Here is a 27,804-nt window from a genome sequence, read left to right as displayed (position 1 = left end):
TCTTTGCACTGGTTAATTATTTGCTCATAAAAGCCAAGAAAGAAAGCAACCAACTGCAGAATCAAATGAAAAATCAGGGCAGGAACACTTACAAAAACAAAATATGTTTATTCAATTTCTTAAGTAAGATTATACATTTTTGCATTAAGACGAGCTTCATTTTGATATGCCGTAGAGTTATGTGGTTTTAACAACTTCAACGTTTCCTTAATTGAAGAGAAATGTATTTTTTTATTTTTAAAAAAAGTACACTTATCTGGAATATCTGATGCAACGGTTGCATTTAAAAAAAAGGAAGACTGCCTTTAAAAAAAAAAAAGTGAAAAAAATTCCATGGAAACTTGTCGGACGATCCAATCAACATACGTTCTGAGAAGAGGTCAGGCATGTGTAGAGAAGCACTTTTTGGTTGAGCTTAGAGGCAATGTTAGAGATGGCCTTGCTGGTGATGAGCCAATAAATCCGTCAATCTGGGTATGTCTTATTTGTGTGTGTCCTTTAGTCTGTATTTGTATAGGAAGCAATGAACTGTATAGGAAATGCAGTTGCAGCTGGAGTGTCTGTGTGCGTTTGTGCTTAGAAGGAGAAGTATTTGGTGAACCACTCCTGCTTCAGCCCTTCTGTGCCCCTTTGCTCCAGGTATGAGCCCCTGCAGAATGCAAAAAAAAAAAAAAAAAAACTATATCAGGCATTTAGGACATTAAACTAGAGGAATGCATCTTCCTCACCTACTGTCTAACATCCAACTGTCCTGTCAAATGTATTTTTATATTTAGAAATGGTGGAAATTTCCCTTCTGATTTTTATGATAAATGGCTCATTTATCATAAAAAGTGCAAAACAGTTATTATGAAAAGAAAAAAAATGCTTTGAATTAATAGTTTTAATGCTGTGACCAGAATATCCATAAAAACAAGGTAATGATTACAAAAATAGCGTTGAAGTGACAAAAATTAGAAAAAGAGCAAAAGTACTTGTTTTAAATAATTATTTAAAGAAGCCATTGCTTTATGTTTTGTTTTCTCCTAATGATTTGATGGCTTGACCTACCAATGCGGGCATGTGACGCTGTTTCTTACTGACCAAAACCCAGAAAGAGTCACTGTTTAGAAAATTACCTTTTTTGTATGTCAAAAAATGTTTTGTGACCAATAAACTATTTAACTTCATTTTCAGCCTTGAAATTCATACCTGACTGATTGGGCTTGGAAGTGTGCATGTGGCTCCTGGCAGGAAGGGGACACGTATCGGATGCCTGTGGTGGGTGAGGGGCAGACGGGGAGGGGAGCCGTTGGCGCCGGCGTTGGAGGGATGCAGGAGGCCCGGGATCTGGTGGAACGTGGGAGGGACGGGGAGGAATGCTGCCCTAAGGAGATGGAAGTGTGCTTGTGTGGAAGAGAGGAGGTGGAATATTGGGGAGAGACGTGAGGGTGAGAGGATGACTGGTGGGGGAGGGTGGAGGAGGAGTGCTGAGGGATGGAGGACGTGGAGGATTGGGAAGGGAAGATGTTCCTGTCGAGGGCAGCAGTGCTAGGGATGCTGGTGACTCGGGGGGGCGACTCCACGCCCTTTCTCTGGAAGAAGATCAAATGCACACAAAAACCATTTAATAAACAGCAAAGCACACAAAGTCAGTGATTCAGCTGCAGCCTTTCTATTAATGATGGGAATAAAAACTCACTTAAGGTAATTTCTTTACTTTCAATCAAAATATATGACTACGGATTTTTCCCCCTTTTTTCTGTCTTCTGCAAATAAAGCAACACAGGTGCTATTTTAAAACGCGTTACCAATGGCCTTTCAATTATGAATATGCCGTTTTTAGCCAAAATTTTAAAATCAGTGTCTTTTTTTAGGACATAGTTTCTGCAGAGTGACAGTAGTTTAATAGAAATTTTTCCCTTGAGTTGTGGGCGTGACCGTTGGCGTGGTATAAGCCTACTTACACTTCCCGACATCCGACTGTTTACACTTTCTTCCACTTGCTTACAGCCCCGCACAAACCCCAACCTCACATTACCAGTGCAACAAAAATGGCGAGCAAAATTGGAGCTATGTAGCCGTACAGTTTTGATCCAGATTCCAGCTCAGACGAGGAAAACAAAGACGTACATGGATCTATTTGTCTGCAAGTGGATGCATCAGAATGGAGCAAAGCAGGGAGCTAGTGGCCTGCCCACGTTTTACGTCACATGTAAATGTTTACAAGGACATTGACTGGAATCTTGATATATTTACAAATGTGATTAGGTAGGCAACCATATATTTAATTTTTAAACAAAACAGACGAATTAATCCATCAAGGTAAACCTCCACCAAGGTTACCTTTGATTCTTTTATGTTTTTATAGCTCTTAAATTTGCCATTTCTGACATTGTTTGCCATTAAGCTTGTTGATTTTATGCTCCATGAAGCACTTTAGTGATTTTCAATCTATAAAGAGTGCTACGGAAGAAAAGTTGCTCATTAACTTATATCACAAACACAGACATCGCTTATTTTTAATATTGTTAAGGTGGACAAAGTTAAACGTTATGAGCACATTTTTGTCCCCTAACCTAATCCCAAACCTACACAAGTAATAATAAAATAAAATGAAGATATACCAAGGGGCGCACTTTAATTGATTTATTTTATATTACAACAAATTACTTAAGCCTGTGCAACTGAGTGCTTGCACAGTTACTCCTTATGACCAACTTCCCTGAAGAAAATATAAAAGAAGAGAGTCAACAGTAGAATCTAAACACTGGAAATTCAGCCCATAGAACAGTTAGGCAAATAAAAACATTGATTTTCCAGCAAGGCTGAAAATGGGACATTTCAGCAACATTATGTACAATAAGCAAAGAAATTGGGACAGCTGACATTCTAAATTTGCCAACAGAATGGATTCTTCCTTTCATAACTTCTTCCCGTCTGGTGGCTTAGACATCTTCAATGATGACATCTGTCTGAAACCATCAAGTCTCTTGCTCTCTGAACCTTTAGGTGGGCCACCGCAGAGCCCAGGATGTGCAGGACAAGGGTCCTCCTTGGACATACACAGAGGAAGCTTTGAACATCTCAAAGATGTCGAAACATTAAACTTAATGCCATAGAAGTAGTTAAAAAGATTTTTCCCAGAAAATCTGGCTCCATTATACGTACCATTTTAAAGGATCTGTAGCAACAGACCAACATTTTTTTTTTTGGCTTAGATGTTGCAATTTTTGTTTCATTATGAAAAATAAGATGTTTCATCAGGTCAACAAATCCTGATCAGGTCATCCTAAAATGTTTACCTCCCTGGCAGTGAGAGAAACACATGCCCCAGGATATACAGAGACTTATAGAGACTTAAACAACTATGGATTAGACAATATGCATATTTATTTTAAGCAGTTTATAAGAAACTACTATAAAATGTGGCTAGGCTGGATCTGCAGAGGCTCTGCAGCCTCTACAGAGATCCAGACTCAATCGGGCTGGAAAGAAACATATTTGGATGAATAAATTATGCTCATGAGCCAAAGCGGACAAACTCACTCTCATTGTTGGAGTGACGCTCCCAGGCCGGGACTTGGTGTCCCTCAGCCTGAGGGTGTTGTTGTCCCCGGCAACAGGAGGGTGAAGTTGCAGCTGATGCCTCTCCTCCTGCAGGGAAGAAAAGACGAGGCAGGGATTTTACTGGCCTTGTTTACAGCTGCTGCTGTTGTTCTTGCATGTGGAGGGTAGACTTGTGTCCTTCATGTCACATAAACATCACACATGTCAAAATGCTCCGTAAGAAAAATGATTAATAAACATTTTTCCCCCAGGAGTAGAACGACATTCCAAGAATTACTATAAAAGCCTTGGTTACTTTAGGTGCATCACCACTGTCAGTTTAAGTCTTCACCAAAGATTTCCTGTATTTTTTATTTCTAGTCAGCCTTTTGTCGTAATCAGGTGAGAACTCTAATGCAAAAAAAGATAACGCCTTTTTCCTGAAAGGAATTCAACGTGACATGGCAGGTGCACGGTATTAGTCAGAAGGATATTCAAAGACTTAAACAAGCAGGACATAAGGTTAGAGTGCTGTTCACGTAGTAGTGAGCTTTAGAGGTAAACTGCCACTTGCCGTGAGAACCATTTATGATTTTAATTTCTAAACCACACAACTACAGGGAAAGCAGAAGCTATTTTGAAGAAGCAGTTCTCTTGCTTAAAAAGACACTTTTTTTTATTGTTTATAAGTTTTAAAATGAGTGAAGAACAGGCTGCACGGTGGCGCTGTGGTTAGCACTCTTGCCTCACAGCAAGAAGTCGTGCCTGGGGGACCGGAAACCAAACATGAATGGGGGACCTTTCTGTGTGGAGTTTGCATGTTCTCCCCGTGCATTCGTGGGTTTTCTCCGGGGACTCCAGCTTCCTCCCGCCGTCAAAAAACATGCTTCATAGATTAATTGGTCACTCCAAATTGTCCATAGGTGTGAGTGTAAGTGTCACCGCCGTGACCCCGAAAGGGATAAAACAGAAGAAGTTGAATGAATGAATAAAAAACAAATCAGTCAATTTGACTGGTATTTGAAAATGTATTAGTTAAAATATGTTCAGACAAAAATGATAAATCTCACAGGATCTTGCTCACAAGGTTTGCCCCAGTTAAGTAGAAATATTGGACATAAAGCCACTTTTTCAAGCAGACATGAGGTAATTTGTTATGCTACTTTTGTATTTTTTTTTTGCATCGTTTTATCCAGGAGTATTTTATTTCCACGAATGTTCTGTTGTTTCTTTTACAGAGACACACAGTTGTATAAGAAGGCATGAGATGATGTGCAGGCTTACATAATACAGATGTTGCAGACACTGACCTGTGTTGCACCGAAAAGACCTAGGCTCTTTATAAGGCTTCCCAAATTTCCGACCCCTGCGTGTTGTTGAGTCAAAAACAGAGCAGAAAACACTTGTTCTTTCAGTCCCACTTGTCTCATGCTGTTGTTTTATTTTGAAGGCTGAAAATGGTCCATCTGGTAATCGGCTGCAGCTGGTTTCTCATCTTTTAGACTTTAATAGAATTATTGCTTTCCCTTTCATCTTTATACCATCCATCCATTTTCTGCACACACAACCCCACCGAGTGACAATCTAGAGCAGGGATGGGCGCGTTCCCTCGACAAGGTGAATTCAGTGACCACTTCCAATTTAAGGTCTATGTAGATGTGCAAAAATGTGTGTTTCAGGCTTCCGCGTCCCAAACTCTCACATTCAAGCAACGCTCTGCAAGTGTCTAAGTCTAGGTACAAAATGCATGGCCACTGGACGAGCGCTGAAAGTCAAACCAGGTTGAACTTTGACCAACTAGGGACTCAAATTTAGTGGTGATGTATGGGTGGTGTCCCTTTTAATTCACCAGAGCGCTAACCCTTTGAGAATTGATCACACTAATAGGAGCTCACCAGCATTTGAAACAGGGCCTCTTTCCCGTGAGGCAAGAGTGCTAACTACTGCACCATTTAGACGAGCAATATGATAGAGGTCTTGATAGGTTTTGAAACCTTTTTTTATTTTGCGTAGGTCTGCATCCTCACCACTAATCGTTTGATGAGCTGGTCTCTCTCTGTCAGCCTCTCCTGGAGTCTTCCCAACTGCACGTCGTCCCACCGAGGCTCCCGCCTCCTGCACCGCTCCTCCCGCTCACGCAGTCTGCAGATTAAAAAAAAAAAGTTTATTCTTGCGCAGACGGTGAAGGAGTGGTGGCGGTTTGCTGAACGTTTGTCCTCCACTCACTCATTCTCCAGAGCCACTATTCGAGCCTGCAGGTGGTTTTGGGCGCTACTGTACTCCGACACCAAGCTCTGAATCTCCCTCTTGTGCTCCCTTCTGATCTCCTCCACTTCTTCTCTCCTCTTCTCCTCCTCCCGCTCCTTCTTCTTCTCCTCGTCCACCTCCTCCTCCTTCACGTCATCCTCCCTTTTCTCCTCCCACTGCTTCTGGGACTCCTCAAGTTTCTCCATTTCCACCCTCAGTTTCTCCACCTCCTCCTTCAGACGTTGCGCCTCTTCTTCTAGCTGAGCGTCCCTCTTCTTCCTCATCTCTGCACTGTCCTCTTCTTTCTCCACAATTTCAGAATTCCTCTGAACTGACCTTTAATGGAGCAGCACACAGTTGGCAGTTACAAACTTCCCGTTGCCATAATTTTTTAAAACTGATTCTTAAATGGATCTGAGCTTTTTTTTTTACCTGCTGTTTTCTACTAGTTTTAAGAAAAGAGGGATTACATTTTCTGAAACAACCCAGCGCTGTTTCTCAGCAGAGGTAAGAAATCATACAAAAGCCTTTCACATTTCTATTCTTCTACCTTTTTTTAAGAAGAAATCCAATCATTTAGCCTGTTTCTGCTAATTTGTCACAACGTTTTTTATAATAAAATGAAATATACATGTAATGGTTGGAGCTGACGTCCAGCAGCGTAGTTCCTTACACCCAGATTACAATTATTTCTAATTATTTTTTTCCCTAATACAGGAGCCTGCAACCTACATTCAACACTGAAAGAGCCATTCAGGTCAATTTCTCGCTGACAACATGCCACAAAGGCTAAGATCACCCTTTAAAAAAAACAAAACAGTGCTTTGCATTTATATTTTAATAACTATTATGAAAAACATAATTAAAGAATAGCCTTATTTTCTAAGTATGAAACAGTTCATAACTTTTGACAGAGGTTCACATGACTTCCTTGCATAATAAAAACCACATTGTATCTCATAGGATAGTCTCAGTGTAGCAAATATAGTAGTAGGTAGTGTAATGCAGTTCTATAAAAAACAAAAAGACCCTTAATGTATTTTTTGGCCCACTTAAAATCTATCAAAAATTTAAAAAATCTGCTTTAAAATCCAGCAGACATTATGAGGAATCTGGTTGTGCTTATTGACCTCGCACTGATTATCTGTGGTAATCGGCGCTCAAATATCGATCAACATGTTTTAATATGACTTTGGTAAATTAAAGAGCTGCACCTCTGGATGGATTGTTGGAGCATCACAGCTACTGTAGTCAGGACCCTCGTGGAGTAATAAATACTGTTTGTGAATGAGTTGACTAAAGTTTGACTTATCTGACTGTTACCTTTCAATTAATTTGCCTAAAAATACATTACTTTTTTAAGTGCCTCAGGTTGCAGACCCCCAATATAAACTTTCTTTAGTTACATATTTTGTTACTTTTTTAAATTAGTCAAGTATACTTTTTTTCCGGCTGCTGAACGTAAATCTGGTGGATTTTATTTTGAGTGACAAGCCAAGACTAAAGGCAATGGAAATGGAAAAACAGGATGGTTTTAAAAATGAGTCTATTCCTATTTTTCCAAATGAAGTGACGTATTCTGATAAGATTTTTTGTGTTTCATTGTGCAACAAGAAAAAAATTCATTGATGTATACATTGATGTGCTACATCAATAGCACATCTGAGCTCTTCCTACCTTTCCTTTAATTGCTTCTTTAATGCAGCGTTTTCTCTCTGGAGCTCTTGCATGGCGCAGCGACTCTCATCCAGCTGACGCTCAAACACCTGGTACTGGTTCTGTTGCTTCAGGTCCTTCACACCATAAACCAGAGAGTAAAGAACAAATAAAAAGATGGTTTATGTCTTATTTTTATGAACAACCAACTTACAGACCATTAGAAAGGTTTGTGTGCACAGCCACTGCCAAAACAGACTCTTAGGAAAGTACAAAAAAAAACTTGTTTCTGTTTTGCAAGAAAAACAATCCTATCAATAAAGCTTTTCAACAGTTTAAAAAACATGTGGTAGTGACTAGAATTTCTTTCTTAATCTTTTGCAGATCCCCCCCCCCCCCCCCGCATATTTAAAGAAAATTGTTCAACTTTAAGAAACATATATCAAGGGTGTCTCTTTTTGCAGTGCATTGTGGTTGGGTGTGTGAGTCACCTGCTGCAGAGCCATCATCTGCGTGTGTGCTTGCAGTTGGGCCTGTAGGTCTTCTATTTGCTGCATGTGTCTCTGGGTCATCTGTCTGCTCCACTCCGTGTGCTGCTGGGTCAGCTCAGCTCGCTGCTTATCTGACAACGCACGCACAAAACCACACGGAAACAAGACCAGTGTTGCCCTCAGTACCCCTTTGCTGTTGCCATGGTGAATTGTAGCCATGGCAATGGAAAGTTCAGTGTTGGATTTGAAAACTTCTCCATGCACATCACTCTGCCTTAACTTCTTGCTCATTTTGTTCCTGTTTGTGTTTCTCTGTGAGCTCTTTTGTGTTGATAAATGAGTGTGTTACCGAGCTCCAGGTGGTGCAGCGTCTGAAGTCTGTTTCTCTCAGACAGCAGATCTTCTTTTGCCTGTCTCTCCATTGCCTGCAGCGCCATGGCATGACTGTGCCTCTCCTCAGCTGACGTTTGGGGCTCCTGTTCCATATTAACATATTCTCTTTTCAGTATTCATTTGCTTTTATTTGTAATCAAAGTGCAATTCTTTAAGCCCACAAAACACGTCCCGCATAAATAGGGCGCTTCAGCTTGCACTCGCTCACACTTACTGAGAGAAATTACACGGCTTTTCACGGAAACATTTTGATCAAAGCTGCTAAATTATTCATCATAGAGAAACTCTAAGAAGGAGAGGACATAGGATTTTTCAAGCAGCACATGAAAGTATGTATGTGTGTGTGTGCGTACGTACCTGCAGCAGCTCCTTCAGTTTTCTGTTTATCTCTTTGGTCTCTTGAACCTCCCTTTTCAGCCTGTCAATCTCAGTCTTGCCGTGACTATCGTCTCCCTGCCCTGCCTTCTTTTTCTCCTCCTGCGTTGGTGACAAATTGCAAGCAGAGGTTTTTAAAGGTCACCGTGCTGCCATCCTCAGCAGATGAGTTTGTAGCAAGAATTTGGATGCTGATGTTTGCTGACTTCATATAAAAAAATGAACAATTTTGACGTCCACTTAAAGATCATTAAAGTCCGAATCATTGAAAGCGATTTAATTATGATTATGCTGTTTTTAGCTAAAACCAATAAACCTGACATTTCTTAGGAGAGTTTCTGCAGAGCAGCAGTAGTTCATTTGAAATTTGCCTCTGACTTGTGGGCGGGATCATTGGAGCAGAGCAACCCCGCCCTCACTTTCCATCAGCCATCTGTTTACACGCTCTCCCACTAGCTTACAGCCCCTCACATCCCCAAATACCATTACTGGTGCAACAAAAATGGCAAGCAATATCGGAGCTATCCGGCCGCACAGTTTTGAGCTGGATGTCAGCTCAGATGAGAACAACAAAGACGTTCATGGCTTTATTTGTCTGCAAGTGGATGCATCAGAATGGATCAGAGCAGGGAGGTTGTGGCCCATCCAGCAGACTTTCTACTCTCTTTTTAAAGTGGCATATTTTGTTTGCTCCTTTTTCACAAAGATCTGGAAAAAAATACTTACAAATGGAAACTTAAGGTTAATTTTCTTTATATATGTCATACATCAGCAGAAAAATGCCACAAAACCATGTTAAAAACACCAAAAACACTTTTTTCCTCTGGGTGTATCTTTAGCGCTTTCTGCTGGTTTAATTGCTCTTAAAAAACTTGTATCTGCTTCTGTTTGTTTTAAACTTGAAAGAATAAACGTTACCACAAAGTGAGAAGAAAAAAGGTGAAAAAAAAACATGTAGAAATTAAATGGAGCAAATATCTTGGGCTCACCTGCTCCTGCATCTCGGTCAGCTGAGCCTGCAGCTCAGATATTTGGCTCTGCAACTCCTGCTCTCGGTCCTGCCACCTCTGTTCACTCTCTGCAACGGCTGCATTCATTTCTATCCGGAACTCCGCTCTGAGGCGATCTTCACACTCCACCCTGGGGACGCAAATCAGAGCGAAAACGGAGTCACTATTAGCTTAAAAATGAATATTTATCATTTTCTACTGTTCCTCTCTCTCATCTTTGCACAATCTCGGGCATAGTTTTGTTCTGCACTTCATCTTCTGTTTAAGAAGTCCCTTTTCCCTAACAGGCATTGTTGTAGCCCAATTAATACTACTACTTCAAAGAACATGAGCACCAAATTGTAAGTTGTATTTCATTGTCCAGGTACTAGGAGTTCTGAGGACGCAGTAAAATCCTGATTTGATTATTTGTTTTAAAACATACATTTTTTTTATTGTTGACTATAATTTAAAAGTAAATGTGCATCTATACTTTGTCAAGGCTCTAGAGAACTCAAATGTTGTTTGGAGTCACCATCAACTTTGTCACACAGTTTGGGGTCACTTGATATAAAATAAAATAAAAACTGTCAGAGAGCTTTTTTATTTTTGGTGTGGTTCTGTTGGTCACCATCTGAGTTTGAAGATTTTGTAAGATTGGTAAAAATGTATTTAGAAGATTTCTGTACTCTGTGAAGAAATGAAAAGTATTCTATTTAAAAAAATCATTTATTTGTTCAATAGCATCTAATGATATTAAAATGGTTCAGAGAATGAAGGCCAGTCGGTTGTCCATCACACATTTTCACCTCACCAAATCTGTCCCTATTTGCAAAAAGTTCAGGCACCCCTGTTCTAAAGGCTGCTACCTTATCCGGTCCTCCATCTGCCGCTGACTCTGCTCTAGAAGACTCTTCTCTGCATTTTTCCGGCTCTGCTCCAGGATCTTCTCCTCCAGCCGATGCTTGTCAGCCTTCAGAAAAGCCATCTCCCTCTGCTGCCTGTCTCGCTGCCTCTCGGTCTCCTCCTGAACCTGAGCCAGCCGACCCAGAGCTTGGCTAAGCTCCTCCTCCAAACGAGAACAGCGGGGTCCGCATGAGTGTGAAGCTTCAGGCGTAGCTTTTTCTTTGTGATTTGATTGTTGGATGGTTCCTTCTAACCTCTGGATCTGAGAGCACGGAGACAGTTCACTAAGCCTTCACAGCTTATGGGATTTAAGAGATATTTATTAATCAAAGATATACACACCTCAGTGGTTGCATCCTTCAGCGATTTCCTTAACTCCTCCTTTTCCTTCTCTAACCTGCTGCGTAGCTCGTCAGCAGCCCTCCTCTCCTCCTCCAAACGCAAACACACCTTAAAGAGCATTCATCCGTATCAAAGACAGTGTAGCAACCGTATTTAGTCTTCATTTTAGCAATTCTGTGCTATTATTACCTAATCTATTCAAAACAACACACGGCAAAAGCATGCTGAGAAGGGCAAGACTTTAAATAATCACTCTGTGAGCAACTATAATCCATTTATCATTTTTTTGGTTGATCTGTGGTCAAAGCCCCCCCCCTCCCTCCCCGGGTTCCCAAGATACTAAATTAGATAAGAAAGAAATCATTTCCTTTGAAGAAAAAAAAATATATATAACATTAGTTATACGGAAGGTACCAATTTTAAACACTGAAAACGTTTAGAGCAATCGTTTTTCATCTGGGGGTGGGCAGTTAAACTCCTTGAGGCACAGAGGGTGTTGGAGAAGCTCAATTAGAGGATCACTACAAGCCCCCCCATCTCAGTTCCTGTCAGTTTGATGCATTGGCCCTGTTTTTTTGAATTGACACACTCAGTCATTTTTGACAGGTTTATGAATCACGGGCTCAAATGAGCTGTATCACACATATGCAGATCAGAAGCAGCTAATGACAGGAAACACTAAGACTCCAAGTTGCTTCTGCGCCCAAAATAACTACATCTAAAGTTCGGCTGAAACTGAAACCCAAAAATATCCACCTTTTAATGTTGACATTTTACAGTAGGCTATTTTTAAAAAATCCATTTCAGTTCACGTTTAAGAGTTTGTTTCCTCTAATAGTCTTCTTTGAACAAACAAACCCCAGTATGACAGAAGATGATGGTCTCAGTTCCAAGTGAATTCTTGGTGCAGTTTGGAAACAGTGTGAACACTAAGTCACAATTTAGAAAACCAAAGAACGGAGGAGGCGGAAGACAGAACATGACAAAGGAAATGCATATTCATGTGGAGCACTACCCCCAAAATAAGCAGCTGTCATAACTGCATGACCTTTCCAAGCACACTGGTTTTACAAAGTAAATCGAATGAGAACTTTTCGGTATTTCCTGCCCAATCCAGGACTGTTCTAGTGTGACAGTGCAGTAAAAGGGAACGTTTATAGACTTGAATCCCCTAAAAAAGCTTGGGCAACCTGTTCTAGTTTAAGCTTGAAAAGCATATAAACTGATCATTAAAATTTTGTTTTTGTCATCAAATAAACCAATAACTGATATGGTTTTATCTGGACTACTACAAAGCAACTTAATCTGTAATAAGTCATGTAGCCGTTAGTCCAGCATCTCTGAAATGGCTCCCTGAAGATTTTAGGCTGGATTTTTATAGCTTCATTGTTTTTAAAGCAGTGAGACGCTTGCCCTCACAGTACGCTTTAAATCGATTAAATTTGCACACTAAAGTTAGAAAGTCAGCCTTAGAAGACTGATTTTTTTTGTGCTCCCTCAATCTCATTTCAGCTTTTTAATGCCTTTCTAAGTCGTTTTTGGTGGCACTTCATGGTCTTTTTTTTAACAGCGCACTGTTCTGACTGACTGTTGTCAATCAACTTCTTCTGTGCCATGTGACCGATACAGAAGGAGTTCAGCTTTCCAAATCTCCATCGCAATTAGATCTTTGCTTTTATTCCATAAAACTAGACTTATTTTTCAACAAAGATTTGAACTTTTAGAGTTTAAAAAGAGATAAAAGTGTGAAAACGTTTATGTCTGTCTGAGAAAAGTGTATAAAGGGTGTAGTGAGGAGTTTTACAGATTCTAGATTTTACCTATGGTGGACTAATTTTTTGAACCCAACTGTCACTGTAAAAAAAAAAAAAATGTAAAAAAGAGTTTCTGACCTCTTGGTTGGTCTTTCTCTCTGAGCTCAGAGCTTCTTGAACGTCATTTAGTTCAGCTGCATGTCTCCTCATCACCTCCTCTATCGCCTTCCGCACCTGCTCCTTCAGTCGCCTCCTATCCTCCTCTGCTTTCTCCACCAGCCTCTTCTTCTCCTCCTCCAGCTTCTGCTGCACGTTTGCTCTCTCCGCCTCCACCTGTTCGATGTTCTTGTCCAGTTGGGAGCGGACGCGAACCCTCTCGACCTCCAGCTCCTTGCGCAGCCGGTCCACCTCTTCATCTTTTTCCCTCCTCAGCTTATCTCTGATCTCTTCAACGTCTTTGAGTTTGGCCTCCTTTTCTTCATCTCTTTCTTTGCGGAGCTTTCTCCTCTCCTTCTCCATATGATCTTTTTCTTGTTCCCTCTCCCTCTGCATGTTTTCCCTTTCCTTTTCGATCTCCCTCTGCAGTTTGTCCCTCTCGTCGTCCGCATGTTTTTGGATGCGGCGCAGCTCTTCACTCTGGGCTCGCACCATCTCCGAGCGCAAACTGGACAGGGCCTCAGCGTGCTGTAACACACAAACACACACACAATAGATACTTGCTTCATGTTAGATATTCTCCAAGCGTCATTTGTCCACTGTTAGGGTGGTACCTGACGTATCTGCCGGGCGTGATCATTGTTCCTGCCGCTGCTCTGCAGCTCCAGCTCCCTGTTCCTGCTCTGCAGACGGCTCACCTGGCTCCTCAGCTCCTCCACTTCAGCGCACACACACACTTCACAGCCTCTGCGATTCAGCAGCTCCTCTGTCAGGCACAGGGGACACACATCGAATTAAAACCAATGCAACTTAATTCGCAGCTACTGCACAAGCTCCCTAATTAGTTCCATTCAACAGAAGTAGGGGCAACAGAGAGGATTATGAGAGCAACTCAGTTGCAAGAACTTTAACAATCTATTGATCTTAATGCAAGACCTGAAAGGAAATCTAATGCAGGAAGTTGTTGATAAACAGAACTCAGCAAACGGGAGACTCAACCCTCCACCACAGGCATGCAATAACTCACACAACATTTACAAAACTCTGGCTCAACTGAGATGACAAAAAAGAAAATCAGATTCACAATCATGATTTGGGGACTAGATCTTTGCGACACAGTGATTATTACAGATAATGAGGGAAAACCTTTAAAAGTAAAAAAAAGAAATAAGAAAATGGCGTTACTTATTATCCACAGGTTTATGACAATATGCCCTGAAGTCTTTCTTGGAGGCTTTTTGACCATCTAAATCACGGGGCTGGAAACTTTAATGCTAAAAAAGCCATTTGGTCCAGTACTAATCAAAATCCATAAAGAGTCGCAAAGTCCCTGTTTAGAAAAATACACTTTATTTATGGTTTTGTGACCATTAAGCCAATTACCGGTATCTATAAAATGTACCTATTCAACATTTACAATAAGTCAATTATCATAATTTTCTTTGAATACTTTCGCCAGCAGCGCATAAAAGTTTTTTTCAAAACAAAATACACCCTAAGTCAAACAAGATCCTTCTGCTGCAGCAGATTTACTTGCAAATAAGAACGCAAGAAAGCCAAATCAAAACAAGGCATGTTTCTATCAGTATGACTTTGATGCTTCTTCATCATTTTTCCTCCTTGTACTGTCAAATCTAAACATGACAACAACCAACTTTTTAAATAAATCCACATCAGCTCATTCTATGAATAAACCACCCTTATCATTATTTTCTCAGTCATGTGACATGTTAAAATTCTAAATATAAATGCCAAAATTTATTTAACTAAAATAAAAATCAGTCACAAAGCCTTTATTTATTGAAATTGTTTGATTTTTTTTCCATAGCTAAAGAGCCACGATGGAGGGATGAAGGAGTCGCATGTGGCTCCAGGGCCTCAGGTTGTAGATTCCTGATCTAAATATCGAGCATCTAACTAAAGGCTTATCTCTGTCATTGTGTGGTAAATTGGGGTGTGTTTTTGCTAAGACGAGTACTAAGATCCAGTGCTAAAACCATACTACAGATGTAACTGTGATGTAATGTATGTCTTGATTCCTATTTTATTTAAGTAAAGTTTTCTTCCCATCCAGCTGATAAACAGCATAGAAGGCCTGAGAGTCTTAAGAGACCTTTGCTACCTCAGGAGGGGTTAAATCAACTCCTCCTTGGACACTCCAGAGGTATAGCTGTGTATGTCAATGAAATCCTCAATAAACTACGAAAAAAGTCATGGAGGTGCCGCAAAAATATAGTTTTACATAAAAATAAAAATTTAGAAACTTTATTTTAGATACACTAAAGCAAAGATAAATTTCAATATTTTTAGCCAAAAAATTGATATCTATGAAGGTACGGTAATTAGATATTTCTTTGTCCACCGGGGGACAGTCTATCATCTGTCCCCAACTTACCCCCTTCCTCATATAACCTCATAATAGGGTGAGGGGGTGGGGGGCTTAGCCTGCGATGAGCCTTGGGGGGGGGGTTTACTAGGCAGTGACCCCCCTCCTGTGGTTGCCGTATGGAGTGGGCCCCCCCTCTTTCGGTTTTATTTGCACCTTAGACATGTAGGGCCCTTGGTAGGGGGGGTGCTTGGACATCACTGCCAGCAAGCAGCGGATGTCCTCCTAGCACCCTACCCGCCAATTTTAACCGCACCTTAGACATTTAGGGCCCCTTGGTGGGGAGGGTGAGGGGACGTCACTGTGAGTAATCAGGAGACGTCCCCTTAGTGCCCTACCCGCCAATTTTAACCGCACCCCCCTTAGTACACACACCCCTCCCCCCTCAATATATACATCCCAACATAAACACACACACATGCACACACACACTCTCTCAAACACACATACACGCACACACATTTTGCAAGGAAGGTGGGACCTAGGACCATCTGTCCCCTGCCTCTTCCCTGGTGGGGGGTACGGGCCCCTTTGCAACGGCGGCTGTGTCCCCGGGGTGCCGGCTTCCTGGGCCCGGCGGTGCTCTCTCCGCGCGGTGGGGGGGTTCACATTACATCTGAGCCGGGGGTGTTCGTGTCCCTGGGGGGTGGGTTCTGGTCCTTGCTCCTGAGTGCTGGGCCCCGCCAAATTTCCAACTGTGGCCGAGCCTGGTCGGGCCATATTTACAACACCCCTTGTGGGCCCTCTTTTTTCCCCGGGGTTCCCCCCTTCTGGGCGGGGGCGGCGGGCCCCTGCCTCGCTCCTCCCTGGACCAACCGTGGGCCGGGCGGATGGCTGCCTGGAGTGCGGAGTGGGTCTCCCTTGGGGGGTCCTGGCTCGTACCTGGGGTTGGGGCGGGGGGATGCCCGGAACTCCTGGGTGGTGGTGGGGTGCTCGTCTGGGGCTGTGGGCGTCCTTCTCCGGTGGGGCCCTGCGTTGGGTTCTCCCGGCGCGGCGGGGGGGCTGCTCTTCTGGTTGGGCTGGGGCGGCGCCCTCTTTCCCTCCGTGCCTCCCTGCTCTCTGGCTCTGGGGGCCTTGCGGCGGCCCTGCTGGCCCTGGCCTGGGTGGCGGGCTTGGTCGCCCGGGCGGCGGTTGTTCCCTGCCGGTTCCCGTTTGGCGTTGGGGGGATTCCGGCTGCCGCTGCTGGTGCGGTGGGGGTCTTGGGGTGGGGATGGCTGGGCACTCTCCCTCCTTCTTTTCACGTTCCACCATCCATTTTAGAAGAACATAAACACTCACCTGAGCACAGGTGTTAGCTCAACAGACTGAATGACTGAAATATTTCACACTAGTTGGTTTTAAGGCATAAGTATGCGTGTGAACACTATCTGTTTTGTGTACATGTCGACAGGTGGACATTATTGCAACTAACAGGTGTGTTTATAACATTTGAGTGTGTGTGTGGACAGGCTCCGCCCTTTTTTTTTGTTTTTTTTTACATTTGAACCTTACCATAATGATTAACAACCAGTAAACTTGCTGCTTTATGCTGCTTCATGGTCTTATCCCCCTTCCCCTCCTATTATCACCCCCTACCCCCCCTCTCTCTAACGTCCCTCTCTCTTCTTCCCCTCTTTCCTTTTCCGTCCGGTCCAACACCAAAGATTTTCAGACATGTTTGAAATGAATAAAGTTTGGCCTCAATTACAAAAGGGGTTTATTCAGACATACCTTTGGTTTGTCTGAAGATTAATAACCCCTCTTGTTAAAGTAAAATATGTCCAACCCAAGAGGCCCTCAGCTCTCATCTGTCTGCCTAGCTGTTGGACAGGACAAGTTAAAGAAAAAAAAAAAAAAAAAAAAAAAAAGATATTTCTTTGTCTATAATATTTGATGGCAAAACATTTTATTATTAAAAAAAAGGAAATAATAGACATTTTTTATCTACGGGGATTAAATTATCTGTTGTAAAATATGCGTTGAGGTTTGCTCAAGTAGGAGGGTGTTAAAAAATGTGTCATGATGTGGCCTGACGGTTCTTGTTTAAGGGGAGAAAAGATTATTGGAAATTATACCAGTCAGACCAAAAAAAGTGCTTTGAATCCAGTAATCTTTGCTCATTTGGTATCCCGACACCTTGACAAAAAGCTATCGGGGGAGGAGGAGCAATAGCAGCTTGTTGCTGCATCTCTTTGTAGCAAAGAAGCATGAGGCGAAAGCCTGATGAGGAACAATGGAAATGCAACGATCTTTGCTGACTTTGCTTTTTCTTCTCACTTGACTACAACAGAGGAGCATGAGGATAATGTAAAGAGTCAGACTCAACCTGCTCGGCTTTGCAGCTCGTCTTCCTGCAGCAGCAGCCTCTCCTTGGCGACTGCAAGCTCCTCCTCCGCCCGTTTGGCCACGCCTTCCGCCTCCGACACGCGCTTCCGATGCAGCTCCAGCTCCTCCTCAAGGTCCTGGTGGTGTGCATCAACGCCAGGAGTGTTCAGGGGGGAATACAGAGGAAGAGAAGATAGATGAGAAAAAGAGGAACCAGCGAGAAGTTTGATATGGATAAGAAGTGGGCAGACAAAGAAATCAAGTCAGACAAACAGATGATATGGAGGAGAAATAAAACGAGGCATAAAATGTGATGAGTCAGAAGCTTTCTAGCACAGAATTCCGCCTTTAATGGTGTGCTTTGAGGGCTTATGTCAGCTCTGTGGCGGCTCTCCCAGGGCTTCTCTAATGCTTGAGGTGGTAATGATGGTGGCAGTGACTATCTTGCTACTGCTACTCATTAGCAGATAGTTGGCAGAAGAAATCATACTCAGGGAAGGCTGTCTGTGGTTAGACCAGCATAACCTCCAGGCCTTGTTACCTCACTCCCAACTTTCCTATTAACACAAAATCAGTAGCTGCTGAACCAAGAGCAGAAAGCTGCAGCTTCCCTGAATCTATATTCACACCGAGCATGTGTTGAACATTCATTTTTCTTTCACAGGTCTATTCCGATGAATGAAGGAGTTGGTGTCATATAATTCAGGTGGGGCACAAACCACAGTTAATAATTTCTCCTTCGTGATAAATTTTCAAACGGTTGGCACTCCTGTCAATTTAAAAGGGACGATCCCCATACGTCACTACCAAATTCGAGTTGCTAATTGATCAAAATTCAACTGGTTTAACTTTTAACGTTCAAAAGCATTGCCTTTTAATACAAAGAGTCCGAAAATGGACTTAAAAACTTGCATAGCGACACGTAAAATTATTAAATGTGAAAGTCCAAAATGCGCATTTACGCACATTAGCATAGACTTTTCATTGGAAGTGGTGGCTTGAATGCGTGTTTCCGCGCCGTGTGTGAATTTTAGCATCACAGCTCTGATTCTAGGTTCAGGATGATGGAAAGTGATCACTAGGATGTATACCTGTATGCGCTCTTGCAGTTTCACTGTGTTTCTCTTGCTCTCTGCCAGCCTCTCCAGGTGACTTTCCACCTCTGCTTCAGCCCGCTTCACTCTTTCCCGCAGAGCACTGTGCATCCCCTTCTTCTCCTCCTCTTCCCTCTCCTCCCACCTCTGCCGCTCCTCCCTAAACTCTGCCTCTATTCTCTTCCTCATCTCCTCTTTCTCCTCACTCAGATCATTCACCTTTTTCTCCCACTGTTTCCGCTCCTCTTTCATCGCTTCTTTCTTTTCCTCCTCTGCTCGCTCCCTGTCCTCCTTCAGCGCCTTTAGCTCCTCCAAGAGGGCTTTCACTCTTTCCAAGTCCTCCCGTTTTTCCATCCTTCGGTCCTCCTCTTGCCTCTCCTTCTCCTTGTCCTCTCTTTGTCGCTCATCCTCTTTCCTCTTATTCTCCTCATCTGAAGCTTTCTCCAGCTCCTCACATTTGGCGCTCAGCTCTTGGATCTGCTCCCCGGCTTTCTCCAGTTCTTTGCTCAGTCTCAGGCTCTCCTCTTGGGCAACACTGATCTGAGCTTTGGCCTCCTGGAGCTCTTCCTCTGAGGCCTGGAGTTTCTCCTCAAACTCTTTCCTCAGCTCTGCTTCAGTCTCACGCTCCCTCTCCTCTGCCTGGATGCGGAAGAACTCAAAATCTGCTTGAACCTGGAGGCAGAAGGGATTACAAACTGTTTTTAGAAATAAATAAATGAAGAAACATCTCGGGCCCTACAAAACTGCTAATTTGCATTAATGATTTTTTTATGATTTGCAATAGCAATGGAAGTCTGCTTCAAAAGCCTGTTCTATTAATGTTATGTTGTAGCTAGTTTCTAGGTCAACTATTTGTCTCCAACTTTTTATGCAGCCATGACGGATTTTTGAGTTCATTTTATTTAAGGAGTCTTGCTTTGTTTAGAATTTGCAGTAAAAGTAGTCTTAGATGAAGAAATGAATGGAGTGCACGCACAGGGAGAGCAGATGTTCAGATTCAGTCTCATGTTTTTAGTTGTCAGTATGGGTTTTCTAAAAGAAGCAGATTTTTTTGTGATTTTCAGTGTGATCCACAGCATGTAAATAATTGGGTCTGATTTTTGTAGGACATGTTCTGGTGCTCGTATGCTTTGCTGCTTCAGATGGGAGGAAAAAAGAAAAATGGATCCCATTACACCAGCATTATGCAATTACACACCTGGGCTCCGACCCGCTGCTGCTCATCCAGAGACTCCTGCAGCTCCAGGAGTCGTGTCCTCAAAGCTGACCCCTCTCCTTCATGGCACGTCTCCACAAGGATGCGGTGCAGCTCATCGTGGTGGGCGTGGCTCAGGGCCTGCAGGGCTGTCTCGTGCTCCTCATTCCTCATGTTCAGAGAGTAAATCACCTGCAGATTGGCAGGAATAAGCAGTAGTAAAATCATTGTTAAAACCCTGCACAAATGCATATCATTTTTCAAATAAAAATGTTTATACTTTATTTGACCACAGCCAATTTATTGCATTTTTATTGTCAAAATAAAGAAGAGCAGCCAGCATCAAACATCTTGTCTTTACTGGTGTCAGCCAAATAGAGAAGGGACTTTTCTCTGACCAGGTCATGCTACATGTGCATTTTCTTATAATGCTCATGAAATAGCGGATAATGAAATACCGCGAAGGAGGGTCTAAGGGCAGCGATGCCCTTAGTTTGTTTAGTTAGTCTAGTTTAGAATTTACCTATTGAATTGTATGACTTCTTTATAATTTTATATTTACAACACAATTGCCAGTATGAAACCCGTTGAGATGGCTATTGTTGTGATATGGGGATATATAAATGAAACTGAATTGAATTGAATTAATTTTTGCATGCCTGCTAATGTTTTGTGATCACATCTTCTGAAGTTTCCAAATTAACGATATTTGGGTTCTACTTTCACACAAATTGTGTGATTAGACCAGAACAGAACTAAGCAGGCTGACCTTCCTGTATGTCTTAATAACGTAGCAAACACCAGAAAAATACAGTATAGACAACAACTTTATAACAACTCCTTGTAACCCTTGTGCTATCTTACATGACCCCACCCTTACATTGACGTGTTCTCCCTTCTATGACAAAGGTGGATAAAAGTGGAAAGATTTCATGTAATCCATGGACACCAGTGAAGATCACAAATCATTGAAGAAAAAAGGTTCAGAGCACTGTCTAGTGGGTCTAGATGACCCAACTCCCAATGTTAAAGTGCCTAGGATACCACAAGGGTTAAGAATCTTCACCTAAAAGGTAATACACTCCAGTCATATTTTGAGCTATTCTCAAAGCCTTCTCAGTGGTTTTTATATTATGATTATACTGTTTTTTAACCAAAATTTTAAAAACCTGTGACGTTTTCTAGGACATAGTTTCCAACGCCAGTAGTTTACTAGAAATTCGCCTCTGAGTTGTGGGTGGGACTGTTGACTTGAAGTAAGCCCACTCCAACTTCTCGTCCTTGTTGCAGAGAGCTCTCTGTTTACATGCTCTTACAGCCCCTCACACCCCCAACGCAACACTAGTGGTGCAACAAAAATAGCGAGCAATATTGGAGCTATCCGGCCGTACAGTCTTGATGCCAGCTCGGACGAGGAAAACAAAGACGTACATGGATCTATAAATGCATCAGAATGGAGCTCATGGCCTGCCGTATGTATTTTCAACGTCACAAGAAGCTCATTTTCACACTTCATTTTGTCCTCTGCTCCTGATGTACGAAACTTTGAATAAAGAAATACTCAGAAATGTGATTTTGAGCGAATTTTCTTTATATATGTCCTCCATAATCAGCAAAATGCCACAAGAATATCTTAAAAACACCCAAAAACACCATGGGACAGTGTAATAACCTACAGCAGATGAAGTTGAAAATAAAATAGTTTGTGATTGACAGGTTTGGAGCTTTATTCAAAGTTCTCTTCTCTCAGTCTTTCCAAGCACTGTTTTAGAAATACACAATATTTCCTTTTAGTCGGGTACATAAAGTATGCAAAAACCTACACATCCACTTTTATCTGTACAAAAGCTTGTCCTTATGAAAGTGGCAGTGTGAATGGACATACCTCATGAATTCTTCAGGTTCCGTAAAAGCCAAATAGAGACTTTTTGCAATTGGAGGTTGTGAGTGAATACATGATAAGGTATGAGTACATGCAACTTTAAAAGGAGAGCGAACATTTCAGGAATGTTCTCTTTTTTGACACCACATATTGGCTGGATTCTTTATAATATTCTTTTATTGTTTTAGGAAATGATTCAACACAATGACGTGTGAGCATAACTAATACAAAGTTGTGTTGCTTTCTCCCCCAAATACACAGAAATATTTTTTGGACAAATGAGCTGCAAATTAAACTAAAAAGACTTTCTAAACTTCATAGAAAGTCTCAAATGCTTTACCATGAAACAGGTGAGCACAGAAAAAACCAATAGATGGGTGTTGGAGTTGGTACTTTGCAAAATTGCTCACATAACAGACAGATCTTTGAGGTAGCAAACATTAAACTGACCAAAGAATAGAGACAGCTAACAAGAAACTCCAAAACTGTGTGCATCTACTATAACCATAGACTTGTGAGCCAGTACAGTCCCAAAGTGAAGCCGTAATTCCTGCCTGCATGTGTGGCATCTCTTTCAGCTCCCATGCAGAGTATGGCCAGCATGTTTGAAATACAGTCTATATCCCTCCCCGCCACTCATTTTAACCTCTGCGCCACATCTCCAGCCTCATCATTTGCTGTGGGTGACCCTGACGTCTCACTTACCCACTCGAAAAAGTGTTTGTGTGCGCACGCAGGAATGATATGGGCTCATATTTTATACGGACGCCTCTCTGTCTGCAGCACTCAGCTGGCACAGCTGTGCCGGACATTCCCTGTGTGTGTTTCTGTGCTGTGTGTGTGTGCTCTGCACACATGCTAACAGTAAATCTCAGACAAATCAGTCCTATGTTTCAATGAATCCAGCTCCACGTATTGATCCTGTCACTGGATGGGGTCAGTCTAAATCTGGCCCAGCTTGTCAGTCATACTGCCTGAACTTTGGCTCACAGAGAATGACTCGTGACGCAGAGGAATGCATGGTCCCCTAAAACAAGGGCAGGCACTGAGGCCGCCGAGTTTCCTCGTCATCTGGTTTAAAAGTGAGAGGGCAGACCGTGGCAGGGGAGAAGAAAAGAAGACTATTTAAAGAAAGGTCAGCTAAAAACCAGGATTTGTTGGGGGAGCCTGTGTGATCACAAACCTGAACGTTGCACCAGATGAGTAATCACCTCGATTTCAAGTGCTGTTCATTACTATGTTTCTAAAACTACCCCTGGAAGGAGCTTTTCCGAATATTTTGAAAGCTGGCTGCAGGGGTTGGCTCCCTTCGCTGCAAAAGCATCAGTGAGGTCTGCCGCTAATGCCGTCTGACGCGGTCTGGCTCGCAGACTGGAATGCAATTCATCCTAAAGGTTTAGGCAAGATCTTCCACACAAACATGGTCAGAGGTGTTATGCACACAGACATACTGTATAACCTCTGAAACAAGTGGATTGCTTCAAGTCTTTCTATTGGTGACTAAACAATAGCAGACCAAACTAACTGGGTTTGGTTCAATAGTGTAAATGTGAGATCTGCATGACTTTGTACCCCTGCTCCCTAAAAAAAAAAAGGAAACGGAATCTTTGTCTGATCATTTTCATTTCAATTCAAAATATTTCATCTCAATCAACTATTTTATGAGCTTCACCTAAAATGACCAAGTTACACCTAATCTTTATTCTCAAAAACACCCAAAGGTGATTAAACACTCATAAAAAATTATATTTTTGTTGTGTGTTTTAATGTATAAAATAGCTGATGTTAAGATTTGAAGAGTTTACATCAAATGTTATAATGGATTTAAAAAAAAGAGCTAAACAAGTACCGGTACTGTGTTTTTGAAAATAGCTACATGTCTATACCTAATATATCTGGGCGGACATGATGTAGAGCGGTTAACCCCTGTTTGAAAGGTTCAGTTTTCTGTCTTGTCCGACCATTTGTCAAAGAGTCCTTGGACAAAACTGTCCAACTGTATAAGAGAACTGGACTGAGGGAGTGTGATGTCACCCATAGAAAATGACTTGCTTCCGGTTCCAACAAAATGAAGTAAATTAGTTGCCATTGTTCGCAATATGGACGTCACCATGTCAGAACCACAAATCGTCAGCAAGCAGTGATTAGTCTGAGTTGGTCTGAGTCAACATTTCTATGGCAACCACTCTCACCAATCAGGAGTGAGCATGTTGGAAGTCCACACCCCTTTCACTTGAAAGCAGAGTTGGGATCATCTGTCAATCGACCGCTTCTAACTTTTGATGTGAGATCACATATTCGAATTGAATAACTCATAAAAAAATATATATTATGGGGAAAAAAATGAGGATTAGCAAAAACCTGTTTAAAAAAGTAGCAGACAGTTACTCTGACAAATTTGATAACTGAGTAATAGCTGTTTATTTCTCTGTAGAAGTTTCTGTAATTTTGGCTTCTTGGAGTCTGCAGGTACACCCTGTATAGAACACAAATGGGGTGGGGTCACTCAGTCCAGCTTTCATATGCAGTCAATTAGCAAGACGATGAACCCCACATTGCTCTTGGTGATTGAGGTTGGCACCACGGCACCAGAGCCGCCATCAGAGTATGCAGTTGTATGTGTGTGCATAGGTGAATAGTAGTGTGACTGTAAAAGCACTTTGAGCCCTAAATCAAGGTTACAAAACAGCATTGTGTACACTATTTACAATTTAATTAGTCATTTAAAAAATGTTTTTGCTCATTTTGCATTTATTAAAACTTTCAAAATATAAATGCAATAAACAAAACCTCAAAAACGGTTAAAAATGTATGACCAATTGCAATACGTAAGATAGCACATTTACCATAAAATCTGAGACTATTCATTTTTCCATTTTCATTATGCAGTAGTTTTCTGTATAAATCAAAACCAAACTGTGCAGGTTTATTTGAATCCTCTACAATCCCCTTTTACTCTAGCAATCCTGGATACTATTAAAAGAGAAAACTATTACACTATTATAAAGATAAATATATTATTTTTGATCCCAGAGGCATCATTTACAAGGTACATGGCAGATTAAACGTCATCAAACTCAAAATAATTTCATCCATTAACGAATTGTTATCTGGCTGCACATTCACATGCAATGTTCAGATCTGAAACTCTTAAAGTTAGGTTAAAAAAAAGATCTGTAAGACAAGCTTTAGGCACTTTTAACATGTCTGTACTTTCTCTTTGAGAATATGAGATGTCCCATTTCTCTTTAAGACACTTTTACTTAATTTTCTTTACGGGAGGTGTACCAAGGAAGCCCACAGAATGGCCTCTTCCAACTGTAAATCTGGACTCTTCGGATCGATACTAACATCAGCTGATGGCGTTATTCATGTATCCTCATAGGCCAGTGCCCTTTCTTAGTGACAAGAAGTTCAAAGTCAGCAGGGCATGAAATGAATTATCTGTCCAACAGTGGAATGAGGTGAGTCAGAGAGGCTGAAGGAGAGAAGGGACGTTTGAAGGAGAAGAAGACGAGAAAGCCTCCTCACTATCTGTTTGGAGAACCGTGGTGGAGCCGACGCAGAGCCTAAACAGAAGAAACCCAAAGATAGAACCAAAGCTTCCAGGCTGAAAGCGTAAGCTTCCACCCTCCTGTGCTGTGGTTGGTCTCTGGGAGCTCTGTCAGGAAAGCAGCTCGTTTCCTTGCATCAGTAGCATTCGCACTCGTGAACATTTACCAGCTGGTTCATCGTGGTCAGCCACTGTAGCTCACACACGCCAACTGGTTTATCTTTTGAAACGCCATTCAACCGGGACGCACCTCTCATAAGAAAGGGGAAGAGAAGGCAGGGGGGTGTAAGTTAAGCATAAGGGACGAGCACAAGCCGCGCGCAGATGAGAGAGTTATTCAATATATAAGGTTACCAGCTGACCCATTTCCTACTTCCTCTCCACTTCACTCTGCAGTCCAAACCACTCAAAAGTACGGTGGCCTTGAAGTGCAAATCGAACCAACAAACCCCTTAGTGCAAAAACATACTAAACACTGCACATAAAAAAGAAAACCAACATAAAATGAACACAATTTCAAAAAAACGTAATAAAATAAACATAAAAGCGTTTTTATAAAACAAAATTACATGTTAAAAAAGGAAACAGAAAGAAACCTGAAAAGGAAGATACTATAGAAAATCAATGATTAGATGATGACATTCATCCATCATTTCAAAAGTAAATTATTTAGCGATACTTGATATTTTCCATAATAATCATAAAACTTTGAATAGCAGGCGGACATCAAAGACGCATTTGAAATGTCAAATGCGTCTTACTATCCAATAAGTGATGTCCTATGGTAACTACCTTTTCTGGTTTCTTATTGGGTTTGGTTTTTTGAGGTTTCCTTTTGATTTCTGGAAATTACTTTTGTTTTTCAAACATTTCTTTTTTGAAATTTTGTTTTGATTTATAAAATGTAATTTTGTTTCTTTATGATTTGTTTTGCTTTTTTTAATTTCTGATCTTTAATCTGTTTTTGCACTGAGTGATTTGTTGGTGTGAATTGCACTTCAGGGTGACCGTACAAATGTGGCAAATGTCAGCATCCCAAAGCACAGAGGATCTTTGTCTCCTACAAAAACATCAGATTTGTTTTTCCCCACTGTTCTGGGTTCCGGGTTTTCTGTTACAAAGAGCTACAGCGTGCATGAAGTTTCCAAAGATATACAGTAGATGAGTCCAGACTCCAGAGGAGGAAGACCATGATGGAAGGAGTGCGGGTTGGAGGAGAGTAATTACTCATGCACCAAACAAGACAGAAGTGCTGATGTGTGTCACCTCTGATGAAAAGTCCTGTCTAACCCAAGCACGTGGATCCCTGAACCCACACGTCCAGTCGTCAGGTAACATCAGGTAACTGTCACCACACACAAAGGGGTTTGATGGTTAGACAGCAGGACGCAATGTGCTCCTGATTGGAACAGTAAATACCAACAGAATGTGGTGGCATCTCTGTTAATGGGACATGTTTCTGGTCTGCTGGTCAGTTTAGAGTCTGATGGAATGAGATGTGCAACCTGGAGCACTGTGCTGCACAGATGATTTTTGAGTCAGTCACGATCACATGATGATTGATTCCAAATTTCCCTGCTTTCATTCAGCGTTTTTGTTTTGTTTTTGTCTTGGTGTCGCTGCGTCTGGATGTTTGGTTCCAGACTCGGAGGCAGATCATGATGATCCAGCAGGAGGCGGCGCGCCTCTCCGGGCAGGCAGGTCTTACCTTGGTGAGCTGGGCGATCTTCTTGCACATCTTGCTGTGCATCTGGTAATCATAGAGCTCCTGCTCGATGTTGGGCAGCTCTGCCGCAGTCCCGTTCACGGTGGAGCCCGGCGCGGCGGCGGCGGCGGCAGCGGCGGGCTGTGCAGCCTTACCGGCGCCTGTAGCCATGATGAGCCTCCTCCCTCGCTCTCCCAGGGGAACTTCTACGACCGGAGGACTGTCAGAAAGGATCCTGCCGCCACGCAAAAAAAAAAAAAAAATCCACCCGAGTCGTGTCAGATTTCTATTCGCGCATCTCCCCCCTCTCCTGTCAACAGCGCCTCGAGGATTTGGCTGCAAAACATTTGCTCGTGGATCGGCGCGGCTCCGCTCGTGCGCTCCGGCTGCTGCCCCACTCTCCTGCGGGCCGCCCCGCGATCACGGAGGTCACAAGCCGGGAGTCCATCGGGGACGCGCTCCAACCGCCCCTCTCCGTGCTGTCAACAAACGTGGGCGATATATTTATTTGTCCTATTCTAATGGGGGAGAGCTCGAGGATGAACGCGCGCGGGCCAACCACCTGTCTCGCAGCAGGGGCGGGAAGGAGCGCGTGTATCTATGGAGCATTACCGGAGAAGCGCTCTGCTGCAGTGCTGCCCCGCCCCTACCGGCGCTGCTGCCGTATCAATGAGCGGAGAGGGGCGGGGGAGGGTCCCCAGAGGCCCCGGTGATGGGTGAGATAAACATGTTCAGTCCCAAAGCAACGAGGAGACTTTTTAGTAATCCGATTAGGATTTCAATGGAAAGGAATCTTTATGCGCCAAAATGTGCCAATGTGCCAAAAATATTGACTAATTAATAAATAA

At 42.4% G+C, this 27,804-nt stretch overlaps 1 protein-coding gene across 2 annotated transcripts; it reads right to left on the bottom strand.

Annotated features, from left to right (window-relative positions):
* Window positions 1-85: 85 nt before the first annotated feature.
* On the bottom strand, window positions 86-27,602 carry LOC101174322 (trichohyalin). 2 transcript variants are annotated; one of them, XM_023956678.1, is made up of 18 exons: window positions 26,960-27,602; window positions 19,820-20,008; window positions 18,619-19,293; window positions 17,529-17,664; window positions 13,452-13,603; window positions 12,820-13,365; window positions 10,928-11,035; window positions 10,549-10,847; window positions 9,680-9,830; window positions 8,673-8,792; window positions 8,272-8,398; window positions 7,923-8,053; window positions 7,453-7,568; window positions 5,755-6,111; window positions 5,556-5,670; window positions 3,529-3,636; window positions 1,192-1,574; window positions 86-649 (listed from the first exon to the last, which is right to left on the bottom strand). In XM_023956678.1, the coding sequence occupies exons 1-18, from the start codon at window positions 27,125-27,127 to the stop codon at window positions 577-579; spliced, it is 3,954 nt and encodes a 1,317-aa protein (XP_023812446.1). In that variant the 5' UTR covers window positions 27,128-27,602; the 3' UTR covers window positions 86-576. The 2 variants fall into 2 exon arrangements, with proteins under 2 accessions (XP_023812446.1, XP_023812449.1); XM_023956681.1 differs by having other exon boundaries at window positions 18,841-19,293.
* Between the last annotated feature and the right edge of the window lie 202 nt (window positions 27,603-27,804).

The sequence above is a fragment of the Oryzias latipes genome, chromosome 1 (assembly GCF_002234675.1).
Source record: "Oryzias latipes chromosome 1, ASM223467v1".
Lineage (NCBI taxonomy): Eukaryota > Metazoa > Chordata > Actinopteri > Beloniformes > Adrianichthyidae > Oryzias > Oryzias latipes.
Note: the sequence above shows the minus strand (reverse complement) of the source record. Positions and strands in the feature narration are given on the sequence as shown.